The sequence below is a fragment of the Neovison vison genome, chromosome 6 (genome assembly GCF_020171115.1).
Source record: "Neovison vison isolate M4711 chromosome 6, ASM_NN_V1, whole genome shotgun sequence".
In the NCBI taxonomy this organism is placed as follows: domain Eukaryota; kingdom Metazoa; phylum Chordata; class Mammalia; order Carnivora; family Mustelidae; genus Neogale; species Neogale vison.
In genome coordinates this window covers 89,782,485-89,806,336 of record NC_058096.1, presented here as the reverse complement: position 1 = coordinate 89,806,336, position 23,852 = coordinate 89,782,485, and the positions used below count along the sequence as shown (strand labels likewise).

Here is a 23,852-nt window from a genome sequence, read left to right as displayed (position 1 = left end):
ATCCCTACCTCCCACCCCCCCACCACTTCAAACCCCTCAGACTTTTTTTCAGAGTCCATAGTCTCTCATGGTTCACCTCCCCTTCCAATTTACCCAAATTCCCTACTCTTCTCTAATGCCCCTTGTCCTCCATGCTATTTGTTATGCTCCACAAATAAGTGAAACCATATGATAATTGACTCTCTCTGCTTGACTGATTTCACTCAGCATAATCTCTTTCAGTCCCATCCATGTTGCTACAAAAGTTGGGTATTCATCCTTTCTGATGGAGGCATAATACTCCATAGTGTATATGGACCACATCTTCCTTATCCATTCATCCGTTGAAGGGCATCTTGGTTCTTTCCATAGTTTGGCGACTGTGGCCATTGCTGCTATAAACACTGGGGTACAGATGGCCCTTCTTTTCATGACATCTGTGTCTTTGGGGTAAATACCCAGGAGTGCAATTGCAGGGTCATAGGGAAGCTCTATTTTTAATTTCTTGAGGAATCTTCACACTGTTCTCCAAAGAGGCTGCACCAACTTGCATTCCCACCAACAGTGTAAGAGGGTTCCCCTTTCTCCACATCCTCTCCAACACATCTTGTTTCCTGTTTTGTTAATTTTGGCCATTCTAACTGGTGTAAGGTGAAATTTCAATGTGGTTTTAATTTGAATCTCCCTGAGGGCTAATGATGATGAGCATTTTTTCATGTGTCTGATAGCCATTTGTATGTCTTGATTGGAGAAGTGTCTGTTCATATCTTCTGCCCATTTTTTGATGTGTTTGTCTGTTTCGTGTGGGTTGAGTTTGAGGAGTTCATTATAGATCCTGGATATCAACCTTTTGTCTGTACTGTCATTTGCAAATATCTTCTCCCATTCCGTGGGTTGCCTCTTTGTTTTTTTGACTGTTTCCTTTGCTGTGCAGAAGCTTTTGATTTTGATGAAGTCCCAGAAGTTTATTTTCGCTTTTGTTTCCTTTGCCTTTGGAGACGTATCTTGAAAGAAGTTGCTGTGGCTGATATCAAAGAGATTACTGCCTATGTTCTCCTCTAAGATTCTGATGGATTCCTGTCTCACGTTGAGGTCTTTTATCCATTTTGAGTTGATCTTTGTGTACGGTGTAAGAGAATGGTCGAATTTCATTCTTCTACATATAGCTGTCCAGTTTTCCCAGCACCATTTATTGAAGAGACTGTCTTTTTTCCACTGTATATTTTTTCCTGTTTTGTTGAAGATTAATTGACCATAGAGTTGAGGGTCCATATCTGGGCTCTCTACTCTGTTCCACTGGTCTATGTGTCTGTTTTTATGCCAGTACCATGCTGTCTTGGTGATCACAGCTTTGTAATAAAGCTTGAAATCAGGTAAGGTGATGCTGCCAGCTTTATTTTTGTTTTTCAACATTTCCTTAGCGATTCGGGGTCTCTTCTGATTCCATACAAATTTTAGGATTATTTGCTCCAGCTCTTTGAAGAATGCCGGTGGAATTTTGATCAGAATGGCATTAAAAGTATAGATTGCTCTAGGCAGTATAGACATTTTAACAATGTTTATTCTTCCGATCCAAGAGCATGGAATGGTCTTCCATCTATTTGTGTCTTCTTCAATTTCTTTCATGAGTGTTCTGTAGTTCCTCAAGTACAGATCCTTTACCTCTTTGGTTAGGTTTATTCCCAGGTATCTTATGGTTCTTGGTGCTATAGTAAATGGAATTGATTCTCTAATTTCCCTTTCTGTATTTTCATTGTTAGTGTATAAGAAAGCCACTGATTTCTGCACATTGACTTTGTATCCTGCCACGTTGCTGAATTGTTGTATGGGTTCTAGTAGTTTGGGGGTGGAGTCTTTTGGGTTTTCCATATAAAGAATCATGTCATCTGCGAAGAGAGAGAGTTTGACTACTTCATTACCAATTTGGATACCTTTTATTTCTCTTTGTTGTCTGATTGCTGTTGCTAGGACTTCTAATACTATGTTGAACAAGAGTGGTGAAAGTGGGCATCCTTGTCTTGTTCCTGATCTCAATGGGAAGGCTGCAAGCTTTTTCCCATTGAGGATGATACTTGCTGTGGGTCTTTCATAGATAGATTTGATGAGGTTCAGGAATGTTCCCTCTATCCCTATACTTTGAAGCGTTTTAATCAGGAACAGATGCTGGATTTTGTCAAATGCTTTTTCTGCATCAATTGTGAGGACCATGTGGTTCTTCTCTCTTCTCATATTAATTTGTTGTATCACATTGATTGATTTGCGAATATTGAACCATCCTTGTAGCCCAGGGATGAATCCCACCTGATCATGGTGGATAATCTTTTTAATGTGCTGTTGGATCCTGTTATTTTATTTTATTTTACTTTTTAAAAAATATTTTATTTGGGCACCTGGATTGGTCATTAAACATCTACCTTCAGTACAGGTCATGATCCCAGAGTCCTGGGATCAAGCCCACATCCAGCTCCTAGCTCCATGGAAAGTCTGCTTCTCCTTATCCCACTCCCCCTGCTTCTATTCCCTCTCTTGCTGTGTTTCTCTTTGTCAAACAAATAAATAAAATATTTTAAAATACATTTTTAAATTTAAAATTTAAATTAAATTTAAATTAAATTAAATTTAAATTAAATTAAATTTAAATAAAACTAAATTAAAACATTAAATTAAATTAAAATTAAATTTAATTTAAATAAAATTAAATTAAAATATAAAAATATTTTTAAAAATATTTTATTTATTTATTTGAGAGAGAAAATGAGGGAGAGAGAGAGAGCAGGAGTAGGGATAGAGGCAGAGGGAGAGGGAGAAGTAGACTCCCAGCTGAGCAGGGATGCCAACTCGGGGCTTGATTCTGGGACCCTGAGATCATGACCTGAGCCAGAGGCAGATGCTTAACCCTCTGAGCCACCCAAATGCCCTGAATGATTTTTAAAAGCTTTTTAAAGGGGTGCCTGGGTGGCTCAGTGGGTTAAAGCCTCTGCCTTCAGCCCGGGTCATGATCCCAGGGTCCTGGGATCCAGCTCCACATTGAGCTCCATATCAGGCTCTCTGCTCAGCAGGGAGCCTGCTTCCTCCTCTCTCTCTCCACCTGCCTTTTTGCCTACTTGTGATCTGTCAAATAAATAAATAAAATCTTTAAAAGCTTTTTAAAGATACACTTAATATTAAACCAAAACAAAGAATAAAAACAGTACTAATTAAGAATGTTAATTATTGTAAAGGGGAAATTGATTTGTCTAAATTGATTTTTAATTTTTTTGAAAAAGTGAATCTATTTTTCTCCTGCTTTGTTCAGTAAACTGAAAAATAAGGATTTTTTTCAAAGTTAGAAAATAGTATATAAATATTCATTTAGATGACATGAATTTCTCATAGTAAAAATTATTTCTATATATAAAATTGAATTCTTGTGAAATGGTATTAATGTCTTCACTAATATTAAAAAATCTTTTTAACTTCCAAATATTAGGGTGCAAAGAGGCCGTGGAGAAAACAACAAGTTAATATGTACCTTCCAGGAGACAAAATAGGATTACATCTTAGAGGAGGTTATATTATCCCCATTCAACAACCTGCTGTAACTACAACTGCAAGGTAAAATGAAAGATCATTAACTGAAATCTGAAATATAATTCAAGTTTTAATTAATATTTTATTGAGAATCAAAGATTACTGTTTAGTTTTTTCACCAGAAGATATTTGATGTATGAAGGGGATTCTTAAATATAATCATGTATAAAAAGATTCAAATTATATAGCATTACTACAAATTCTTTTATTTAAAAAATGAAAGTAATTAGATCATAATTTTTGTATGCCAAAGAAGTGCTGATATTCGCTATAGGATATGTATAATTAAAGTTAGTTGCTCATTCTTAATAAAAATATGAAAAAGTAAAGTAAGTTACATAATTGTTGGTAGTGTCAGTTATATACTTGGATTATCAATACATAAATGTCACAATGTTTTTCTTTCTGCTAAAATGTTTTACTTTAAATGATAAATAAAGTGGATAATTCTGTTTAGGGAAAGAATGAGACAGAAACTAAATTGTTCAGTAGAAATAACTTGCAGAAATATTTAGGAGAAAAGAAGAAACTTGAAAATTCTTGTGTTCCATCTTGCAGCATTCATTCTGGGTACAAGAGCACAGAAGGGGTTATAATGAATGCACAAATTCCCCCATATTCTGTTAACACCCCAAGGGATAGTTACATTCTATTTCTTATCCTGCTGTGTTTTCTTTGTAACATTAAGAATATCTGGAATTATATTGTGTACTTTATTGTGTATGTAATGTGTCCTCTCCCTTTATAAACTCTATTAAAGGAGAGACTTGGCTTTCCCTGCTGTACTCACCAGGCCAATAGTAAATGTCCAGCCCATGATATGCTCCCTATTTTCGCTAAATATTTATTGAAGGAACAAATACATGAGTGAATGAATGTGTGATAGTATCTTCATTATTTTCTTTGATTATTTTCAGACTGTAACTGTTCCATGACTGAGTTCTCCAAAAAATTAGTTATATTCTAGAGCTGTATTGAACCAGAGAAGCGTATACTTTGGTGAGCATGCAAAATGGAATATATTCTATATAGAGAAGTTGCCTGGACTCAACTGCTCTATATAGAATATATTCTATATAGAGAGAATATATTCTATATATCTGCCTCAGGCTCTTTCTAAAACCTACAGGGACAGAGAAATAAAATTGTATTCATCATGTCTCATTTCTCATAATAGAATTAGCCTCATCTGTAAGGTTAATAAATATTCTACTAAGCAGTAAAATGTGTTTATATTGTACCTTTCTTTATTATGTATATAAGATGTAGCCTTAATAAATTGCAAGGTAGAGTTAATTGAAATGTGCAATATATGTTAAGTGTATTCTGCATTCATAAAGTATATTTAATTTTTCTTGCTTGAAGTATCATTATACTGTTTAAATTTTGTTGGTATCTTGCCTCCAAGAAGTTCCACATTATATTTATTAAATTTATTTCTTTCATTTATTTTATAAGTATATAAGTTATTTCTCTCATGGAAAAATAATAAATACAGACATGAATTTAATGGATATCAATATTTTCACATGAATGCAGAACATCTACAGACCTGCTGGGTTGAAATTGACTTATTTGTAAGCTATCTTACTATTATAAATTTATTTTGAATTACATATATATCCAAACTTATTTAACAGCCGAAAGAACCCTCTAGGACTTATAGTTGCATTAGATGAAGATAATACAGCAAAAGGAGACTTTTTCTGGGATGATGGAGAAACGAAAAGTAAGTTTCAATGTGATAGACTTTTAAAAGGTTCATTTTGATGTTGGGACAATTTGCCTTTTTATTGATATAACATTGCATCTATTTAAAAAAAGATCACAAGTTTTATTTTTTAATTCCTGTTTTTATCTAACTTATGGTATTAGGTTACTTTGTAAAATTAAAATCATTATTTAAATTATAAATATTGAAAGACAGTATTTTTGTTGGTTCATTGTAAAAGTTTTTGACATGTATAGATATCTTTATTAGATATTTTTAATTAGAGTAGTTAATAAATTCACAAATATGCAAATTTTATCATATTTTCAACTCTCTTAAGTGATTGTAGTAGTTAAAAACTAAAATTTTATTACTGTTAAAAAACCCCTAGCATTTAAAATTTTGTTTAATTAATGTTAAAATAATTAAACTATTATTTACTTTAATTAATAGTGTACTTAATTTTATTTCATAAGCCCCAAATTTGAGGATTCAGTACCCAAGAGAATAAAAAATGAGACATTTTTTCTAATATGTAATTATGCCATACTAAATTTATCCGTTTAGATTTAGTTAGTTATAATTACCCTCATAAATTTTTAATCTTGTTTTTTTTTAATAGAAGATTCTTAGGTGGGGCGCCTGGGTGGCTCAGTGGGTTAAAGCCTCTGCCTTGGGTTCAGGTCATGATCCCAGGGTCCTGGGATCGAGCCCCGCATCGGGCTCTCTGCTCGGCAGGGAGCCTGCTTCCTCTCTCTCTCTGCCTGCCTCTCTGCCTACTTGTGATCTCTGTCTGTCAAATAAATAAATAAAACTTTTAAAGAAAAAAAAAAGAAGATTCTTAGGTATTTGTTTTGTATTTGTATGTACAAAAATTATAGGTAGTTTATTTATTTTTTTTCAGTTTATTTATTTTCAGAAAAACAGTATTCATTATTTTTTCACCACACCCAGTGCTCCATGCAAGCCGTGCCCTCTATAATACCCACCACCTGGTACCCCAACCTCCCACCCCCACCCCCCCGCCCCTTCAAAGCCCTCAGATTGTTTTTCAGAGTCCATAGTCTCTCATGGTTTATATTTTAGCTCATACTTCTCAGATGTACTAAAGAATATCCTGTGTGTCTTTGTATGTGTATGGAACATCTAAGTATCTCTAACCTCACTTCAAGAAATAGTCTATGCATTGGTGTGCCCTCGAATAATTTGAAAAATGGAATCTATTAAACAATTCGTGTTTTTTAAAGCTTATTTATGAAAATATAGATCACCATGATATATCTGCTTCACCTACAGTCTTCCCTTGTCAATTGATTTCATCTCTCCAAAATGCCAAAAACTTTAGTTGGCCATTTGTTCTCACAGCCTAGGAATTTCTCTTAGTTCTTCCTTCACCTGGATTCTCTTGTCAGTTCCATCACTGTCATTACTATCTTTCATTTTAATACTTATAATAGCTCCTTGACTGGTCCGTCTGCAGTTCTTGTTGAACCCCTTTTACATTCTATTTACAATCCAGTAGGTGGAGTAATCCTTTATTTATTTATTGTAAAATTTATTTATTTTTATTAATATATAATGTATTATTTGTTTCAGGGGTACTGGTTTGTGATTCATCAGTCTTACACAGTTCTCAACACTCACCATAGCACATACTGTCCCCAATGTCCATCACACAGCCACCCATTCCACTTCAGCAACCCTCAGTTTGTTTCCTGGCATTAAGTTATCTTATTGTTTGTCTCCCTCTCTGGTTTTGTCTTATTTCATTTAGTAATCCTTTTAAAATATGATTCAAATCACCACACTTCTGCTCGAAACCTTCTAATTATTTTCCATTTTATTCAGTTAGAAGCCATAGTCTTTACCAGGACCTAGACCACTCACCATGATCTGTATTTTTGCATGTGTCTGTGCACACACACACTTATCCACTACTGCTCTCCTTTTCTCATTTTACTCTAACACAAACCTTCTTGCTCTGTTTCAAATACCTTAGAACCTGAGCATACTGGGGTGACCTTTTCCATGAGAATATGTTCCAAACATTTACCACACAGGTTCCTTAAGATTGGATTCCTGCTGAATTAAATCATTCGTGATCATAAATTAAAGAATGCTGTTGAGATCATACCTGCATTGATAGCATGTGGGGTTTGATTTTAAGGTTATTCTTATTTTTCAAATTATATAAATATACCCAAATATATTTCTTTATATATAAAAATACATATTGATAATTTACTTTTATCTAGGAAGATGTTTAAAAATATGGAGATATGATTAATCAGTTATCAAATATGGTATATCCATAGTTATGTGCTTTGAAAAGTTAAAATCAAAATTTTTTAAATAATCAATCTGTAAGTAAACAAATGAACAGTAAAATGACCTTCAATTCATGGTATGATTTTTATTTCATTAATTAGGATTAAAATTTCAGGCAAATTAATATTGTTGAAAATATATATAAATTCTCATATTCCTTTTACTTTTTTCACTGTCTTTCAAATTATTTTAGCCATAATCTTCAGTTTCTCTGTTAAAGAAACATGTTAATAAAAAGTTCTCTTACATAGATAGTGTAGAAAATCATTGTCTTCTTCCACTTTCCTCCTTAAAGTTTATTACGGTCTTTAACATATCTCCAGGTTCACCTTATTTCCTCAAACAATGAAAAAAATTAAAGGTGCAAAATAAAATTGTGATATGCCATATCTTCCAAAGATAAACTTAATGTTACATGGTTTACTAGAAAGAGATAAAATATCTTTCAATAATGAATTTACAATTATGTACATTTTATTGTAAGTTTTTTTTTCTCTTAATTTCCAGGAATATTTAATCCATCTTTGAAAAATTAAACTAGGCACATATGTATTCATTACCTTTACTTACTGGGATAATAAACTATTAAAATTCTTATGCATATAAGTGTTAAAGACTTTAATTTGAAAAGATAAACTTTTTAATTTGCTTCATTAATAAACAATATTTTTTTAAATAATTTTTAAGGGATGACTGGGTGGCTCAATGGGTTAAGCCTCTGCTTTAGGCTCAGGTCATGATCTCAGGGTCCAGGAATGGAGTCCCACATCACACTATCTGCTCAGCAGGGAGTCTGCTTCCCCTTCTCTCTCTGCTTGCCTCTCTGCCTACCTGTGATCTATATCAAATAAATAAATAAATAAAATTTAAAATAAATTTTAAAAAATATTTATTTATTTATTTGAAAGAGAGAGACTACATGCGAGTATGTGCAAGCACGGGGAAGGGCAGACGAAGAGGGAGGAGAGAAGTGAACTCCCCACTGAGCACAGAGCCTGACCTAGGGCTCAATCTCAGGACTCTGAGATCATGACATGAGCTGAAGCCAAGAGCGGGACGCTTAACCAACTGAGTCACTCAGGTGCCCACTAACAGAACCTTTTATTTTAAATTTCTTAAGAGTTGTATAACTATAAAAATAGAGAAATTAGCAATAAAGAATTATATTTTGATCTGATAACTCTTTTTCCCCCATTTTAGATACCATACAAAATGGCAACTACATTTTATATACTTTTTCAGTTTCTAATGTAAGTATTCTCTTTGAACACACAGAGCTGAACATATATCTTGCTAATGTCTGTGTTATGCCTTTATCATAGATTTATTTTGGAAGGATGCTTACATTTACCTTCAGATTTCAACAGAAAGAAATTAAATAAATTGTTAAATTTTAAAATTTAAGTTGTTAAATTATAAATACATTGTTATATTAAATTTTTGTATTTAAGTGTAATGGATAAATTTGTGATGATGAAATTGATGTACAGAAATCTTCAAACATCTTAAATGGGTATGTCTGGACCTAGTAGCAGGACCTAGGAAAATAATGTCAACATATTTGAAAGTCTATATCAGTCACAACAATAATTGTTATGGATTTTGAGGGAGGATGAAAAATCTACACATAAGGCTAAATTTCAATTATTAATAGCAATAGTTTTTGTAGATGTTGGATTTCTTCATATATTCTTTGTTGCCAAAGCTGTTATTCCTCATCATCATTAATGCTAGAATGAGAAGAGATATATATGAGTTGCATCATGGGTAATTCAGGTTATCTCTGAAAATAAATTTTATGACATGTACACAAAAAAATGAAGAGTCGTTAATGAGTATATTTATATATGTTACTTGGATTTGGAGAACTGGTGGGAATGGAGAGATAGTGATTGGTTCTTTGTTTCATACTTGTATTATTTCCGGTTTTATCCATTGACCTTCTACTTAATATATACTATTATATACTTCTTTTCAGAACAAATTGGATATTTTATGCACACATTCATCATACCAGGAAGGAACCACTTTAGCTTTTGAGACTATAAAAATCCTTGGTTTGACAGACTCTGTTACACAAGTTGCAGTGGTGGAAGATAATCAGCCAATAAAAGATCACTACAATTTTACTTACACTGCTTCTGACCAGGTAAATTAAAAATTTTTAAATATTTTAGCTGTCATATATTCTCACATTTAACATTATGTAACCATTCAGTCTCTGGTTTTGTGACTTTTTTTCTTCATATTACTTCTTTTTTTTCCCCTTTTGCTATAAATATTCCATTTTAGGTAATTCCCATTTCAGATATCAACATTAAAAGGACTCTTTGTTACTTCTCTTTATTTCATTTTATCTTGGATATCACTTATATACATCTTCTTAATATTTTTTATTGCATTTCCTACCCTGAACTTGAACTTACTCACCTGTTGCATATAATAAAGTTTCTAAATTCTTTAGCTTCTTGTTTAATACTCTTTAAGATATATATATATATTATATATATATAATCCCTTTCTTCACTCATTCCCTCTGCTTCTCCTTTCAAAAACTATCACTATCCTTGATATATCTTGTATTTTTTTTCTTTGAAATTTTGTTTACACTCTTTGCTTCTAAGGCAATTGTAATTTTTGTCTCTTTTAAGATGTGTTCCAGAGAGGCATCTGGCTGCCTCAGTAAGGAGGGCATGTAGGATCCTTGGTCTCAGGGTTGAGAGTTTGAGCTCTATGTTGGGTATAGAGATTTTTATTTTAAATAAAATCTCAAGATGTGTACTATGGAGGGAAAAGGAGTCTTAGGATAGGGCTTGAATTTCAGCCTTGCAATGTGTACATTTAAACATATCAAATTAATTTATTATCTCAGTTTCCTTATCTATAAAATGTAACACTTAAATTGTTGCTTTGGTTAATAAATTACTGTACTTAAAATATAGATCATAGTAATTTAAAGCATTGAAATTATTTTTATTGACTTTTTTCCCACCATTCATATATACCCTAAATTGGTAACATCAGCATAAATTCTCAATTACTTGAGATATAGAATATTCCCTTAGAGTTTTTTTTTTTTTTCTAATTCCTAAGCCTCTGGCCCAGAGTTCTTCACTTCACAATTTTTATAACAATATGTATTGGTTAATTATTTTTATTTAGTAAATATACTATAATTTTGCATATTCCTGGGGCTATAATAATTAATTAATATAAATTAAATAATGCAGGCTTATTGAGAACTTTATGACTCTAACAGAGATTGCCACAAGAGTATAAAACAAAAATCATTTTATTTTTTAATTTTTTATTTATTTATTTATTTTTAAAAAAGATTTTATTTATTTATTTAACAGAGAGAAATCACAAGTAGGCAGAGAGGCAGGCAGAGAGAGAGGAAGGGAAGCAGACCCCCTGCTGAGCAGAGAGCCCGATATGGTACTCAATCCCAGGACCCTGAGATCATGACCTGAGCCGAAGGCAGCGGCTTAACCCACTGAGCCACCCAGGCGCCCACAAAAATCATTTTATTTGTTTTTTGCAATTTTAACTTATTTCTGTGTTTGTATTTATGCTTATGTAAGATTTACACAGACTCTAATAGACACACTTTCTTAATTCTGCTATGCTTAGACTTATCTTTATATGAATTTTCAGTCCTGCATGTAGAATATGAAAGTAAGTTGATATCAAAAAGTAAGCTAATGAAGTTGGAAGTCTGGGATAAATTTTGCCTATAGTATTCTCAAGGTATATAGACAAGAAACCTAACTTTGCAATATCCTAATAATAAAAATCATTATATGTTAGAACATATATATATGTGTATACACACACACACACACACCACACCATGTTTTGCATCATACCATGTTATCTCCTAACTAGTCCCTCAAAGATTGTAAGCAGTGTCTCAAATTAGAAACAGAATTAAAGAAATAGGTATTTCCCACTTCTGACTTTGGGGTTTTCTATATAAACCTAAGTCATTAATTTCCCTCCCTTGAGGGAACTAATATTTATTTCACACCTAATCTGCCCTAGGCATTGTGTTAAGTGCTTTAAATTTCATTTGTCATTCTTCCTGTATAGCAACCCCTTGTAGTAGAAGCAATCATCCCCATTTCACAGGGGGAGGAAATGGAAGATAATAAAGGATAGGCAATTGTCCCAAAGAAGCATAAGCATTAAATGGCAGAACTGAGATCAGAACTCATGTCTGGATTTAGCAATAATGCTTTTCATTGATATTCTATGATTTCTTATACTTTTCTTGTCTTGAAATTGTAGCCATTTCAGTGGCATGACATATTTTCTCCTTTCTTATCTGTTCTTTAAGTATCCTATTAAAATACCAATGATTTGACTTGAAGAATTGCTGTGGTTATTGCATTTTATAAATGTTAAGTACTTTTAAGTCATCCAATTTTCACAAATATTTTTTAATGTTTCTTCGTCTTCAGACTCTCCTAATTTACGGTCTCAACTTTAACCTTGGAAGGAACTTTACCGTTCAATGGAATCAAAATTACTCAGTAAATGAAAGGTTTACTTGTTATCCAGATGCAGACCCTGCAACTAAAGAAAAGTGTGAAGCGCGTGGCTGTTTATGGGAAACGGTACTAAAAATTTTATTATAATTCATAGCATGGATTTTACATAAATATCCTAATGTAACATTATGTATTACAATTTTAATTCTATAGTGTAAGAACTAAATTCATCTAGAGAAACATTTGGAATTTGAAATTAGGCGTTTGACAGACAATTTATTTATTTATTTATTTATTTATTTTATTTATTTTAAAGATTTTAAATACTTATTTATTTGAAAGAGAGCGAGAGATTGCAAGTAGGCTGAGTGGCAGGCAAGAGAGGGGGAATCAGGCTCCTCACCGAGCAGAGAGCCAGATGCAGGGTTCCATATCAGGACTCTGAGATCATGACCTGAGCTGAAGGCAGAAGATTAACCCACAGAGCCACCCAAGTGCCCCGACGATTTATTCATTTATTTATTTATTTATTAAAGATTTTATTTATTTATTTGACAGATAGAGATCACAAGTAGGCAGAGAGAGAGGAAGAAGGAAGCAGGCTCCCTGCTGAGCAGAGAGCCAATGTGGTGCTCCATCCCAGGACCCTGGGACTGTGACCTGAGCCGAAGGCAGAGGCTTTAATCCAGGGAGCCACGGACGCGCCCCCGGATAATTTATATTTATCTTAATTAATTCTCTGAAGATATGGTTTAGTAAATGCCAGACTAAATGGTTGTGTAAGTTGCTTTCCAAGCACTTTAGATAGTGTGTCGTACTTAACTGTATAAAGTGTGCCCATTTCACTATTTGTTGAACTCATATTAGATATTGACTATGGCCGACTAGCTTAATTTACTAAGGTATTATGCCGATAGGCCAGTCTTTCAAAAGCATTGTCTCAAGATATTAAAACTTCTGATATTTACGGACTGTGTATTAGTTCCAATAAGGAGTAATTTCTATCCAGTTGTTTTGATATCCATTCAACAGAGTGATGATTTGGTTAAACAAGACACAGTTTATTTTTCTCCTACTAAAAAGAGGCTCATGTCTGATATACTGGCCTATCAATGTCATTAAAGTTTTAGGTTTACCATTTCTTTTTTATCCTCCAGTTTGTATTATGTCTTCTGTCATTATGTATTCATTCCAGCCCCAAAGGTGGGAGGAGGAAAGACATCCTATTTTAATCAGCTTATACCCTTTTCTTTTAAGGAGAATTTGGAGGTCATATATAACTTCCTCAAAAGAGACTGGGACAAGTTAGATGAGCACATTGCTTCTCCCAGCAATATAATAATTTAATAAATAAGAAAGATGGGAGAATGGACTATAGCAAGGCAACTTGCCCTCAATGTCACCATTTATCATTCTTTTTTTTAGATATTAGCTTCCACATATATATAAACCAATCCGTTTTGCTCTTTGCCCATAGTCGCTATTTAAATACTGGTCAGGATGTAATTGACCAGTATTAGGATCAGTCATGAGATAAGGAATGATATAATTTCATTGTAAGTAAAAGAAAAGAACTTTATTTATTTATTTTAAGATTTTATTTATTTATTTGACAGAGAGAGATCACAAGTAGTCAGAGAGACAGGCAAAGAGAGAGGGGAAGCAGGCTCTCTGCTCAGCAGAGAGCCCAATGCCGAACTCGATCCCAGGATTCCTCCCACGACTCTGAGATCACAACCTGAGCGAAGGCAGAGGTTTAACCTGCTCAGCTACCCAGGTTCCCCAAGAAAAGAACTTTAAGTATAGGCCCTTCTGAGGGTTGTTGTAGAGCCATTTTACATACAAAAGGCAATAGTCAGTATGAAGAATAAGAATAAGGATGGAATCAAGATTTATGAGTAATATACTTAATGTTTTAAAAGATTTTATTTATTTATTTGACAGACAGAGATCGCAACTAGACAGAGAGGCAGGCAGAGAGACAGAGGAGGGAAGCAGAGAGCCCAATGCAGAGCTCGATCCTAGGATCCTGAGATCATGACCTGAGCCAAAGGCAGAGGCTTTAACCCACTGGGCCATCCAGGCGCCCCATTATCTACTTAATTTTTGCAAAGACCATAGAATCATTCTATATTCTGTTGAAAAGCTATGACATTTGATTCTTTTCCTCTACTGGTCTATCTTTAGAGTCAAAATATAAATATTATATATAAAATTTTAGTGTACAATATTTTAGGTTGCATAATAGATATTTGTGTTATGATTATAATTTTACTTTATAGTTAAATAATAAAATTGATAAGTTATGCAACATGTGTTTAAATATGTCTACCTTTTTTAAAGAGTTAAATATTACAGTGTTTATAATTTTCTGGCAATGAACATGTATTCTGTTTTTAGGTTCCTCTTAGCTCCCAAGCACCTCATTGTTACTTTCCTAGACAATACAACCCTTATTTGGTCAGTTCAACTCAGTATTCATCAATGGGTATAACAACTGACCTACAGCTGAATCCTACAAGAGCTCAAATAAAGCTACCTTCTGACCCCATCTCAACTCTTCGTGTGGAGGTGAAATATCACAAAAATGATATGCTGCAGTTTAAGGTATGTTTGATATAAACTATCCCAATGAATGACTCATCTCTCAAAACAAAAGATACCGAATAGTTTAGATACTTCAGTTTTACGATATTAAGTATTAGTAACTGAATTGTAGACATTTTGATTTTATAAAAATAAAGGTTTTTTCCCTCTACACAGCTCATACCTACGTGCACCATAAATAAATCTTCTTACTTTTGCAATTTTGTGTATATTTAAACATGCAGTGGTGATTTAAAAAAGAAATCAAATTCTTGCTAAATACATAAGTTACTTAGAATCAGACTGTGTTTATTGTTAAATTAAGATAAACAAAGCAAGGATGCTTGCTGGCTCAGTTGGTTAAGCATCAGCCTTAGGCTCAAGTCATGATCCCAGGATGCTTGGATTGAGCCCCAGGTCAGGCTCCTTGCTCATCAAGGGGTCTGCTTCTCCCCCCTTCCTCTTTCTCTGCCCCCTGCTTGTATTCTCTCTCTCATATAAATAAATAAATAATTTTAAAAAATAAACAAAACAGGGTATTATTTCCATTATTTTTAAATAACAGCCTGAATTTTCTGACCAGTGCAGTAGACATAAAAAGAAAAAAAAATTTTTTTTCAACAGTACAGGTAGCAGTTAGTTTTTAATTGAAGTATAGCTGACATACAACGTTACATTGATTTGAGGTTCACAAGATAGTGATCCGACAAGTCTATACTTTATGCTATACTCACTACAAGTGTAGCTACCACCTGTTACCATATAACCTTATTAGAAAATTATTGACTACATTTCCTAAGCTGTACCTCTCATCCCCCACTCACACACCCCTCCCACACCCCTTCACTCACTTTGCTCTTGCCTCCACTCCTCCCCTCTGGCAACAGTTTGTTCTCATTACCTTTTACTTAAGAGCTCCAAGGGAATCCATTACGAAAACTATTAAAAATGATAAGAAGATCAGAAAAATGATTGGATGTAAAATAGTATCCAAAAAATATATGTTATCATTCACCACTTAGAAATAGAAATGGAGGCAAATACCCTTATCAAAATCTAGAGAGAAAAACAATCAACGAAACAACAAAAATACCAAAAATCATAGGAGTAAATTGGCTGTTATAAGAAAAGGCTTAAAAAAAGTTGATAGTTTTTGTTTTGTTTCTTTAAGATTTATTTATTTATCTGAGAAAGGGCCTATTGAGTGATGTCAGGGAAGGGGCAGAGGGAGAGAAAGTCTTAAACAGATGTCCTGCTGAGTGGGAAGTCAGATGCAGGACTGATCTTAGGACCCTGAAGTCTCTGCTGACCTGAGCCCAAACGGAGTCAGACACTCAGGCAATTGTGCTACCCAGAAGCCCCCCAGAAGATTGTTGGTAGATTTTAAATAAGTATATTAAAAAATAAGCAAATTTAAAAAATCTTAAATAAGCCTAACTCTTTGAAAGTTAATTAATTTTCTTTAAGTTCATCTTGAGAAGTAAACATTTGGCTATGGCAATAATTAAAATTCATGAAAAGAAGAGATGATAAAACTTATGGAATTGAAACAGTATGTAACTGCATCCAGAAATACCTGACAGCTTATTGAAAAAAGTTGACAAAAAATATGTGTGTGTGTGTGTGTGTGTAAAAGATGTACTTGTATATATATAATATCAATCAAACATAAGCCCAGAAAAAAAATTAGATACATTTTTTCTTATATCTTCCTAGTAAAAGCCTTTCAAACCATAGATACGACAGTATAAATCCCACAGATGAAAACCTATATATTTTCTTACATGAAAATTTAACACATTTCAACATCAACAAACACTATAAACAATTAGAAGAAAAGCAAAAAATGGCTAAGTATTTGCTACATACATGACAAAAAGCAAGAAATTTCAATTTATACAACCAAGAAAAATATTAAGTCTCCATAAGCAGACATTTAACAGAAGACATAAAAATTAGAGATAAAAATATTAAAATACTTTTATTAGTTGAAGATAAAAGGAACAAAAAGAAAATTTATAAAATGTGAAACCTACATGTTGAATATCATGTAGAAAAAGGTTCATCCTATCAGCAAGGAAATACATGACAGTTAGAAAAATAAATGCTTTTAGTTTAACATAAAATAGTATTAGGATATACATTTTGGTAAGAATATTAATTAGTAAGCTATTTATGGAAAATAGATATCAGGGACCCTACACATTTTAGTACACTCTTTGTGACCTAACACTATCACCTCTAAGAAATGTTTTTGAAAAAATAAAGAAATGTATAAACATAAATAACCATTAACAGTCATTGTAGGATCATAAATGTGATAAAAAATACTGAAACAACTTCTGAGTCTAACCATCAAGTGGTAAATAATTTTGTTTATCTATATAAGAGAACATTTAGCTCCAAAAATTTTTGAAGATTTCTTTTGTATGGAAAAATTGACAAAAAATGATAAAATATAATTCATAACTTGATCTCATTACATGTGTATGTGGATTTCTATATAGATATATGAGTCATGGATGCAGAATTGAGAATTATATAAATAAGAATTATAATATTCTTGTCTGAGCAACTACTTAAATTATTTAATGATTATTTACATGATATTTCAGCAATAAGAGAGAATAAGAGAGAAATGTTTTTATTTTCATTATTTCTCTGCAATAGATATATGATCCCCAAAATAAGAGATATGAAGTTCCAGTACCTTTAAACATTCCAACCACACCAACAAGTACTTATGAAAACAGACTTTATGATGTTGAAATCAAAGAAAATCCTTTTGGCATCCAGATTCGAAGGAGAAGTACAGGAAAAGTTATGTAAGTGATTGAATTATTTGATATGAGGAATATTTTGATTTTAGGTTAGGGGGAAATAAGATTATTTTCACTGTGCTAGAGTATTAATCATCACACTAAAAATGTTTTAATTTTATTAAATAACTTGACCTGTTTTAACATTTTAAAGCTGAACAATTATCATACTCATGGGACTATCACTAAGAATTAGTAAAATTTCACCTTCATCTTGGATGTGATTGATTTCATTATTATCACATTCTTTCTTCTAATCAAGCTGAGAACTAAAACCAAGACTCCTCTTGAAAAGTGTATTAGCAAAAAAAAAAAAAGAGTAGTTGGAAATATGTTATGTAAATATTTAATTAGAAATTAATTGAAATTGAAATTTATTAGTTCTGAAATCTGATAAAGTTAATACTATCTCTGCCAGGTAATGATGAAAGGTAATTGATACACATACATCTCTCTGTATTTTTATGTTACAATGAATAAACATATAAAAATTATTTTTGTTTTAATAAGCAGTAGAGCTTTGTAGACAAACTGTAATATATTAAAAGATACTTTCATGTAATTTAAGCTTACCATGCGACTTTTTAGAAAATGTTTTCAGGATATTTTCAGGTATTGTCAGGATGGATACAAATAATGAAGAAAATTATGTCTGTATTGCTTTAAGAATTGTATTGTTATGATAATATTTTTGTTTCAGAGAATAAGAAGTGAAGTCATTTTGTAAAAAAAATTCTGGTGCAGTGGCATTATTTATTTTTATTTGGAAAGCATTATTTTTTGTAAATACTTCTCCAAAATCCATAAGATAAAAATTTGAATACATCCTAAATTCTTTGTAATTCATGTTTCTTTTTACTTCCAACTTCAATTTCTTTTCTTCCTCATTTATATTCTTGCAAATGACTAGAAAAACAATACATTGTCTGTAACACATTACTTCAAGATTTATTTTAAAACATCCATTTTTATAAATACAAAATAAAGGAAGAAAAGATTGGGAGTAGTAATTAGGGAGAGCTTGCAGTTAAAATATTCATCATTGGACACCTGGGCGGCTCAGTCTGTTAAGCATCTGCCTTTGGCTGAGGTCATGATCCCAGAGTCCTGGGATGGCATCAGGCACTGGGCTTCTTGCTCTGTGGGGAGTCTGCTTCTCCCTCTGCCTGCCATTCCCCATGTTTGTACTCTCTCTCACTCTCTCTCTGTGTCAAATAAATAAAATCTTAAAAAAAAAAAAAGCCACCATCCCTTATAGTTCATTTTGATACTGATTTCATCTTAATCCATATGTAGAAAAAGTTTACCGTGATTATCTCAAGGGAACAGGAAAACAGAGGACTTTCAGTTTCTGGGACATATATTACTTCTAGGCCAATATTATTTATAACTTCATATTAATTTTATTTTAAAAAGCAATATATATCTAAAGATAAACCATAATCATATTTATCTATAATTTATTTTACTAATAATGCCAAATAAATGAAACATATTTTAGATACTCTTTAACATAGTCAAAAGAAAAATGTATTGGGATATTATTTTCATTTGGTATTTGAGTACAATAGGTACTAGAGAAAAATATTACTTGTTTTCAGATCACCTAAGAAAGAATTACCATTAGTATTTGTGGTAATACTTTGTATTTATTAGAATTGTTTTCTTTTCTTTTCAGTTGGGATTCTCACCTGCCTGGATTTGCTTTTAATAACCAGTTTATTCAAATATCTACTCGCCTGCCATCAGAATATATATATGGTTTTGGGGAAGTGGAACATACAACATTTAAGAGAGACCTGAACTGGCATACTTGGGGAATGTTTACAAGAGACCAACCCCCTGGTGTAGGTATCAATATTTGACTACTCTGTGAGTCAACTAAGACCATGATTAGGACCTTGGCCACTTCTCTGTAGGCCTAAACTTGAGTATTGAAGTAATAATGACAAAGGGCCCCAGACCTGTGATAGTGATTTTCTAAAAAACAAACAAAAAGCTACCTTAAATTACATGTGAAAGCAGAGGATTGGATGGATAACATGCTTGATTACAGTGATAAAACAAATATTCAGATTCAGAATCCCCTGCCAAATCTACTTTTATTCACAGCTTTTAGAAATAATTGACCAGGGCTCTCCTTGAAAAAAATTTTTTTTGCTTCTTTGATATTGATTTGATGCTAATTTTTTCCTTTATGATACCCAGCTACAGTTGTGCATTTTTATGAGGCCATACTGCTAAATACATCTTTAGAAATGTTTTTATATGCTTATATCACTTTTTCCAATGTTTTGTCTTATTAATGGAGTACATTTCATGAATAATTTATTGCACAACTAATATTAATTATAATTATTCTAAGTATATCATGCAAAACCACATTTTAATAAAAATACTAATTCATTTTGATTTTTTACACATGACTTATATCTAAAGGATATATTCAGTATAAGATTATAAGTGTATATACTATTGCAATGACTTTTTATTGTTAGGTGCTCAACTTTTATTTGTGTCATAATTGTTCAAACTTGGATTATGAAGTCTGCTTTTCATTTGTTTCAACTTGAAAGTATGTTTTACAGAATGTATTTCTTTAAAACTATGCAACAATGTATTGACATTATTAGGTTAATATAATTCTTGACTCAAAATATAAATCTTCTTCCACATGCTGATCAAATACTGACATACAGTATGAGTCAAAGAGGTCAGTTTTGTGTGTGTGTATGTGTGTGTTGTTTTTTTAGAGAGAACACAAGCAAGAGTGGGGAGGAGGTGGGGCAGAGGGAGATGTAGAGAAAGAACCCCAAGCAGGCTCCACGCTCAAGACAGAGCCTGATACGGGGCTCCATCTCAAGGCCCTGAGACTGATCTGTGCCAAAATCAAGAGTGAGAGGTTTAACAGAATGAACCACACAGGTGCCCCTAAAATTGTCAGTTTGATTATGGGTCATCAACTTAAAAGTTTTGTGACTTTTGAGAAGTTATTTCATGAGCCTGAGTATAGGTTTTTTATTCCAAAAAATGAAAAGATCTAGTTGAAAATGAAATTAAGTGTTTATAAACTATTGTGTAAACAAGATATCATTTAAAATATTATCATATAATATTATATAAACTTAGGTATTACCATATAAGTTCTCAAGAGGTTTGAATATTTTCAACATTTCTAGGACTTTTTTTATTGAAAAAGAAGTGCCAATTTATAAATGAATTAAGATACACTTGTAGAAAGAAACCCAGCTACACCAATATCAATGGTTTTTTACCCCAGTTAATATGACAGAATTTGTAGGTGTTACAAATTTGTACATTCATTTGTATGCTCTAAAGCAGTAATGGTTCAAATAATAAAGAAATTTTTTTCTAAAGGAGAAACATTTTAATGTAAGCATAGTTTTGTTTACAAAGAAAGATCCTTTAAATTCATATAGTCTCAGTCTTACAATGCATTTGAATATTACCTTCACAAAATTCATATGCTATTATTGTTTAAATATTATGCTATTATTACTTAAATGTGAATTATATTTAATTTTTTATTTTAGTATAAACTTAATTCCTACGGATTTCATCCCTATTACATGGCTCTGGAAGATGAAGGCTATGCTCATGGAGTTCTCTTACTTAACAGCAATGCAATGGGTAAAACAGTCATTTGTTGAATTTCTTGTATTTCATTTTACTCTTTAGTAAACTATTATACATAGATAAAAATGTAATCATATTTTGGATTTCCAGACGTTACATTTCAGCCAACTCCTGCTCTAACTTACCGTATAATTGGAGGAATCTTGGACTTTTATATGTTTTTGGGCCCAACTCCAGAAATTGCAACACAACAATACCATGAAGTATGACACTACTTTTTTTTTTTTTAAAGTTTTCTTTGTGATATAAAGTAACTCTTAGTTCACAAATAACTTTTTTTTTTTTCTTCCAAAGGTAATTGGTCGACCCGTCATGCCACCTTACTGGGCTTTGGGATTCCATTTATGTCGTTATGGGTACAGAAATACTTCAGAAGTTGAGCAAGTATATAATGATATGGTGGCTGCTCAGATCCCCTATGTATGTATATCTATTTTTAAAACAGTGTTTAATGTTTTATCTATAAAAGCAAAATGAAATAAGTATGCATATTTTAAAATTAGTAATTTGGCAATAATTCTTTGTTTTTATTAATAGCACTTAATGACATGGTTATGAAATTTTTATAAAGTGTCTTTATTAGATGAAGGAAAAGGGATAATACCATTTCTTTTTCTCCTTTCTCTCTGGTTCCATGGCCCTGAGTTGTACTAAACAACTCACTATGCACTTGTTTTTCTCTCCTAAACTTTGGGTTGTTTAAGTAATCAAATGTATTTCCCATATTTTTTTATATCAGAAATAGAGTCCCCAGAAACCTACTTCATCAACTGAAGTGACAAATTACAGAGAAGAAATTAGAAATGAAACTTAGTGATTTTTGCCCTGAAATAGGTGATAGTAGTAATGTTGGAACACAGAATTGGAGCACTTGCAAAATATCCTCTTCCTGCAATATTCAGGAAACTAAATATTACTGAGTATCCAGAAATAATCATCCCTGTGATTTCATTTTTGAACAAGATTCAGGAATCCCAGGGGTCATTCTGGGAGAATTTAAAATAGTGAATTCCAGAATACTTGGTATATAAGAACTCATTCTAAGAAGAAAGAGAAGGGCCTCATTATAAGACCTTGGTACATGGAGTAGAATCAAGTATGTGATTTTCAAATACATTATTATGAGGAAATTAATTATATAAATAGATGATACAGAAATATATAAGTGATTTTTTTTATAAAAAGGGAGGTTGTTTTTTATAAAAAGGGAGGTTATTAGGTCCATTATATCAGCCATCCTTTTTATAACACCTAGAAGAAGAAATTGAGTTAATGTCTTAGAAAATAATTTAAAAATCTGTTATTTAGATCTAAATAATGTCATGAAAAGTCAAACATTTATTAGTTTAAACATATTTGTAAATGTCATACATTTATTAAACATATTTGTAAATACTTGTAAGCAGTAGTTTGGTTATTTAAGCTTGGTTTCTAATTCTAAAAAGACTTTGGTAGATAATAAAAGAATCTTTTTTAATTAATCTTTTTTTTTAAGATTTTATTTATTTATTTGTCAGCGAGAAAGAGACAGAGAGAGAGCACAGGCAGGCAGAGTGGCAGCAGAGGCAAAGGTAGAAGCAGGCTCCCTGCTGAGCAAGGAGCCTGATGTGGGACTTGATCCCAGGACTGTGGGATCATGACCTGAGATGCTTAAACAACTGAGCTACCCAGGTGTCCCAATGAAAGAATCTTTTAACTGATGGATTTACCAATAATTCTTTCTTCCTTTTTGGCAATATTAGAGTTATTTGAAATTACTCCCATTGGCTTTATGTTTCCCGAAATAGAAAAACAGCTATTTCTGTATATATTGTACAACATTCCAAATTGCATTTAACATAATTTCGTAGCCTCACAGATCCTTTACTCCCGTGTCTTCCTATTTCCTTTGGGAATTACGTAACAAAAGATATTGATCTGAAAGAATTTTTAGAATCAAAATTGTTAAGTGAACTCTTAGTGAACAGAACATTTATATTAACTTGCTTATAGACTATTTTGGATCTTTATATACTAGTTTTATTTGTTGAACATTGTGTTACTTGATTAATTCTCTTTAGGATTAAGTGAAGAGACATTTAAACTTTCATATTGCTATTACTTTTATACGAAGACAGAATGAGATGCACTGACCCATGTGATTCTTACCTCACTGCCACAATCTTTATATCTTTCAGGATGTTCAATATACAGACATTGACTACATGGAAAGGCAACTAGACTTTACAATTGATGAAAACTTCCATGACCTTCCTCAGTTTGTTGACAAAATAAGACAGGAAGGAATGAGATACATTATTATCCTGGTCAGTATTTATATTTTATATTTTATCTGAGTCTTATTATCTTGATTTCATTAAAATTTCTCTCCTAGAATGAAGTGGGAGGGAGGTGTTTCAAAATAGGAAGACTATTACTTTCAATCATTCCTAAATCTAAAACTTTCTTCCTTTAAGACTTATTTACATGGGCTGCTACCAAGCTACTTTTACAATTTGATATATCCTTAGAGATCTAAGACTGAATCTGGAAGTCAAAGACAAGCTGTCTTCTAATAATCACTGAAGCTACAAACTAACCTCAATTTATAGAAGCTATCACAAAGTTATGATGGATTTTCCATTTCTATGCAATTCTCAAATCATTCTATGGGATTGCTTCTTACACTTATCATGTTTAGAAATTTGACTTCAGGTTAGTGATTCAGTG

At 32.3% G+C, this 23,852-nt stretch overlaps 1 protein-coding gene across 1 annotated transcript in view; it reads left to right on the top strand.

The window, feature by feature from the left end:
- SI (sucrase-isomaltase) overlaps positions 1-23,852 on the top strand; it is a 102,338-nt gene that overhangs the window by 38,113 nt on the left and 40,373 nt on the right. The window contains exons 21-32 of the mRNA XM_044255096.1: positions 3,449-3,573; positions 5,190-5,278; positions 8,789-8,838; positions 9,567-9,737; positions 12,052-12,207; positions 14,482-14,688; positions 17,338-17,492; positions 19,165-19,333; positions 21,041-21,137; positions 21,234-21,346; positions 21,438-21,563; positions 23,321-23,449. Coding sequence (XP_044111031.1) covers positions 3,449-3,573; positions 5,190-5,278; positions 8,789-8,838; positions 9,567-9,737; positions 12,052-12,207; positions 14,482-14,688; positions 17,338-17,492; positions 19,165-19,333; positions 21,041-21,137; positions 21,234-21,346; positions 21,438-21,563; positions 23,321-23,449 — 1,587 coding nt within the window. The remainder of the gene's footprint in view (positions 1-3,448; positions 3,574-5,189; positions 5,279-8,788; positions 8,839-9,566; positions 9,738-12,051; positions 12,208-14,481; positions 14,689-17,337; positions 17,493-19,164; positions 19,334-21,040; positions 21,138-21,233; positions 21,347-21,437; positions 21,564-23,320; positions 23,450-23,852) is intronic.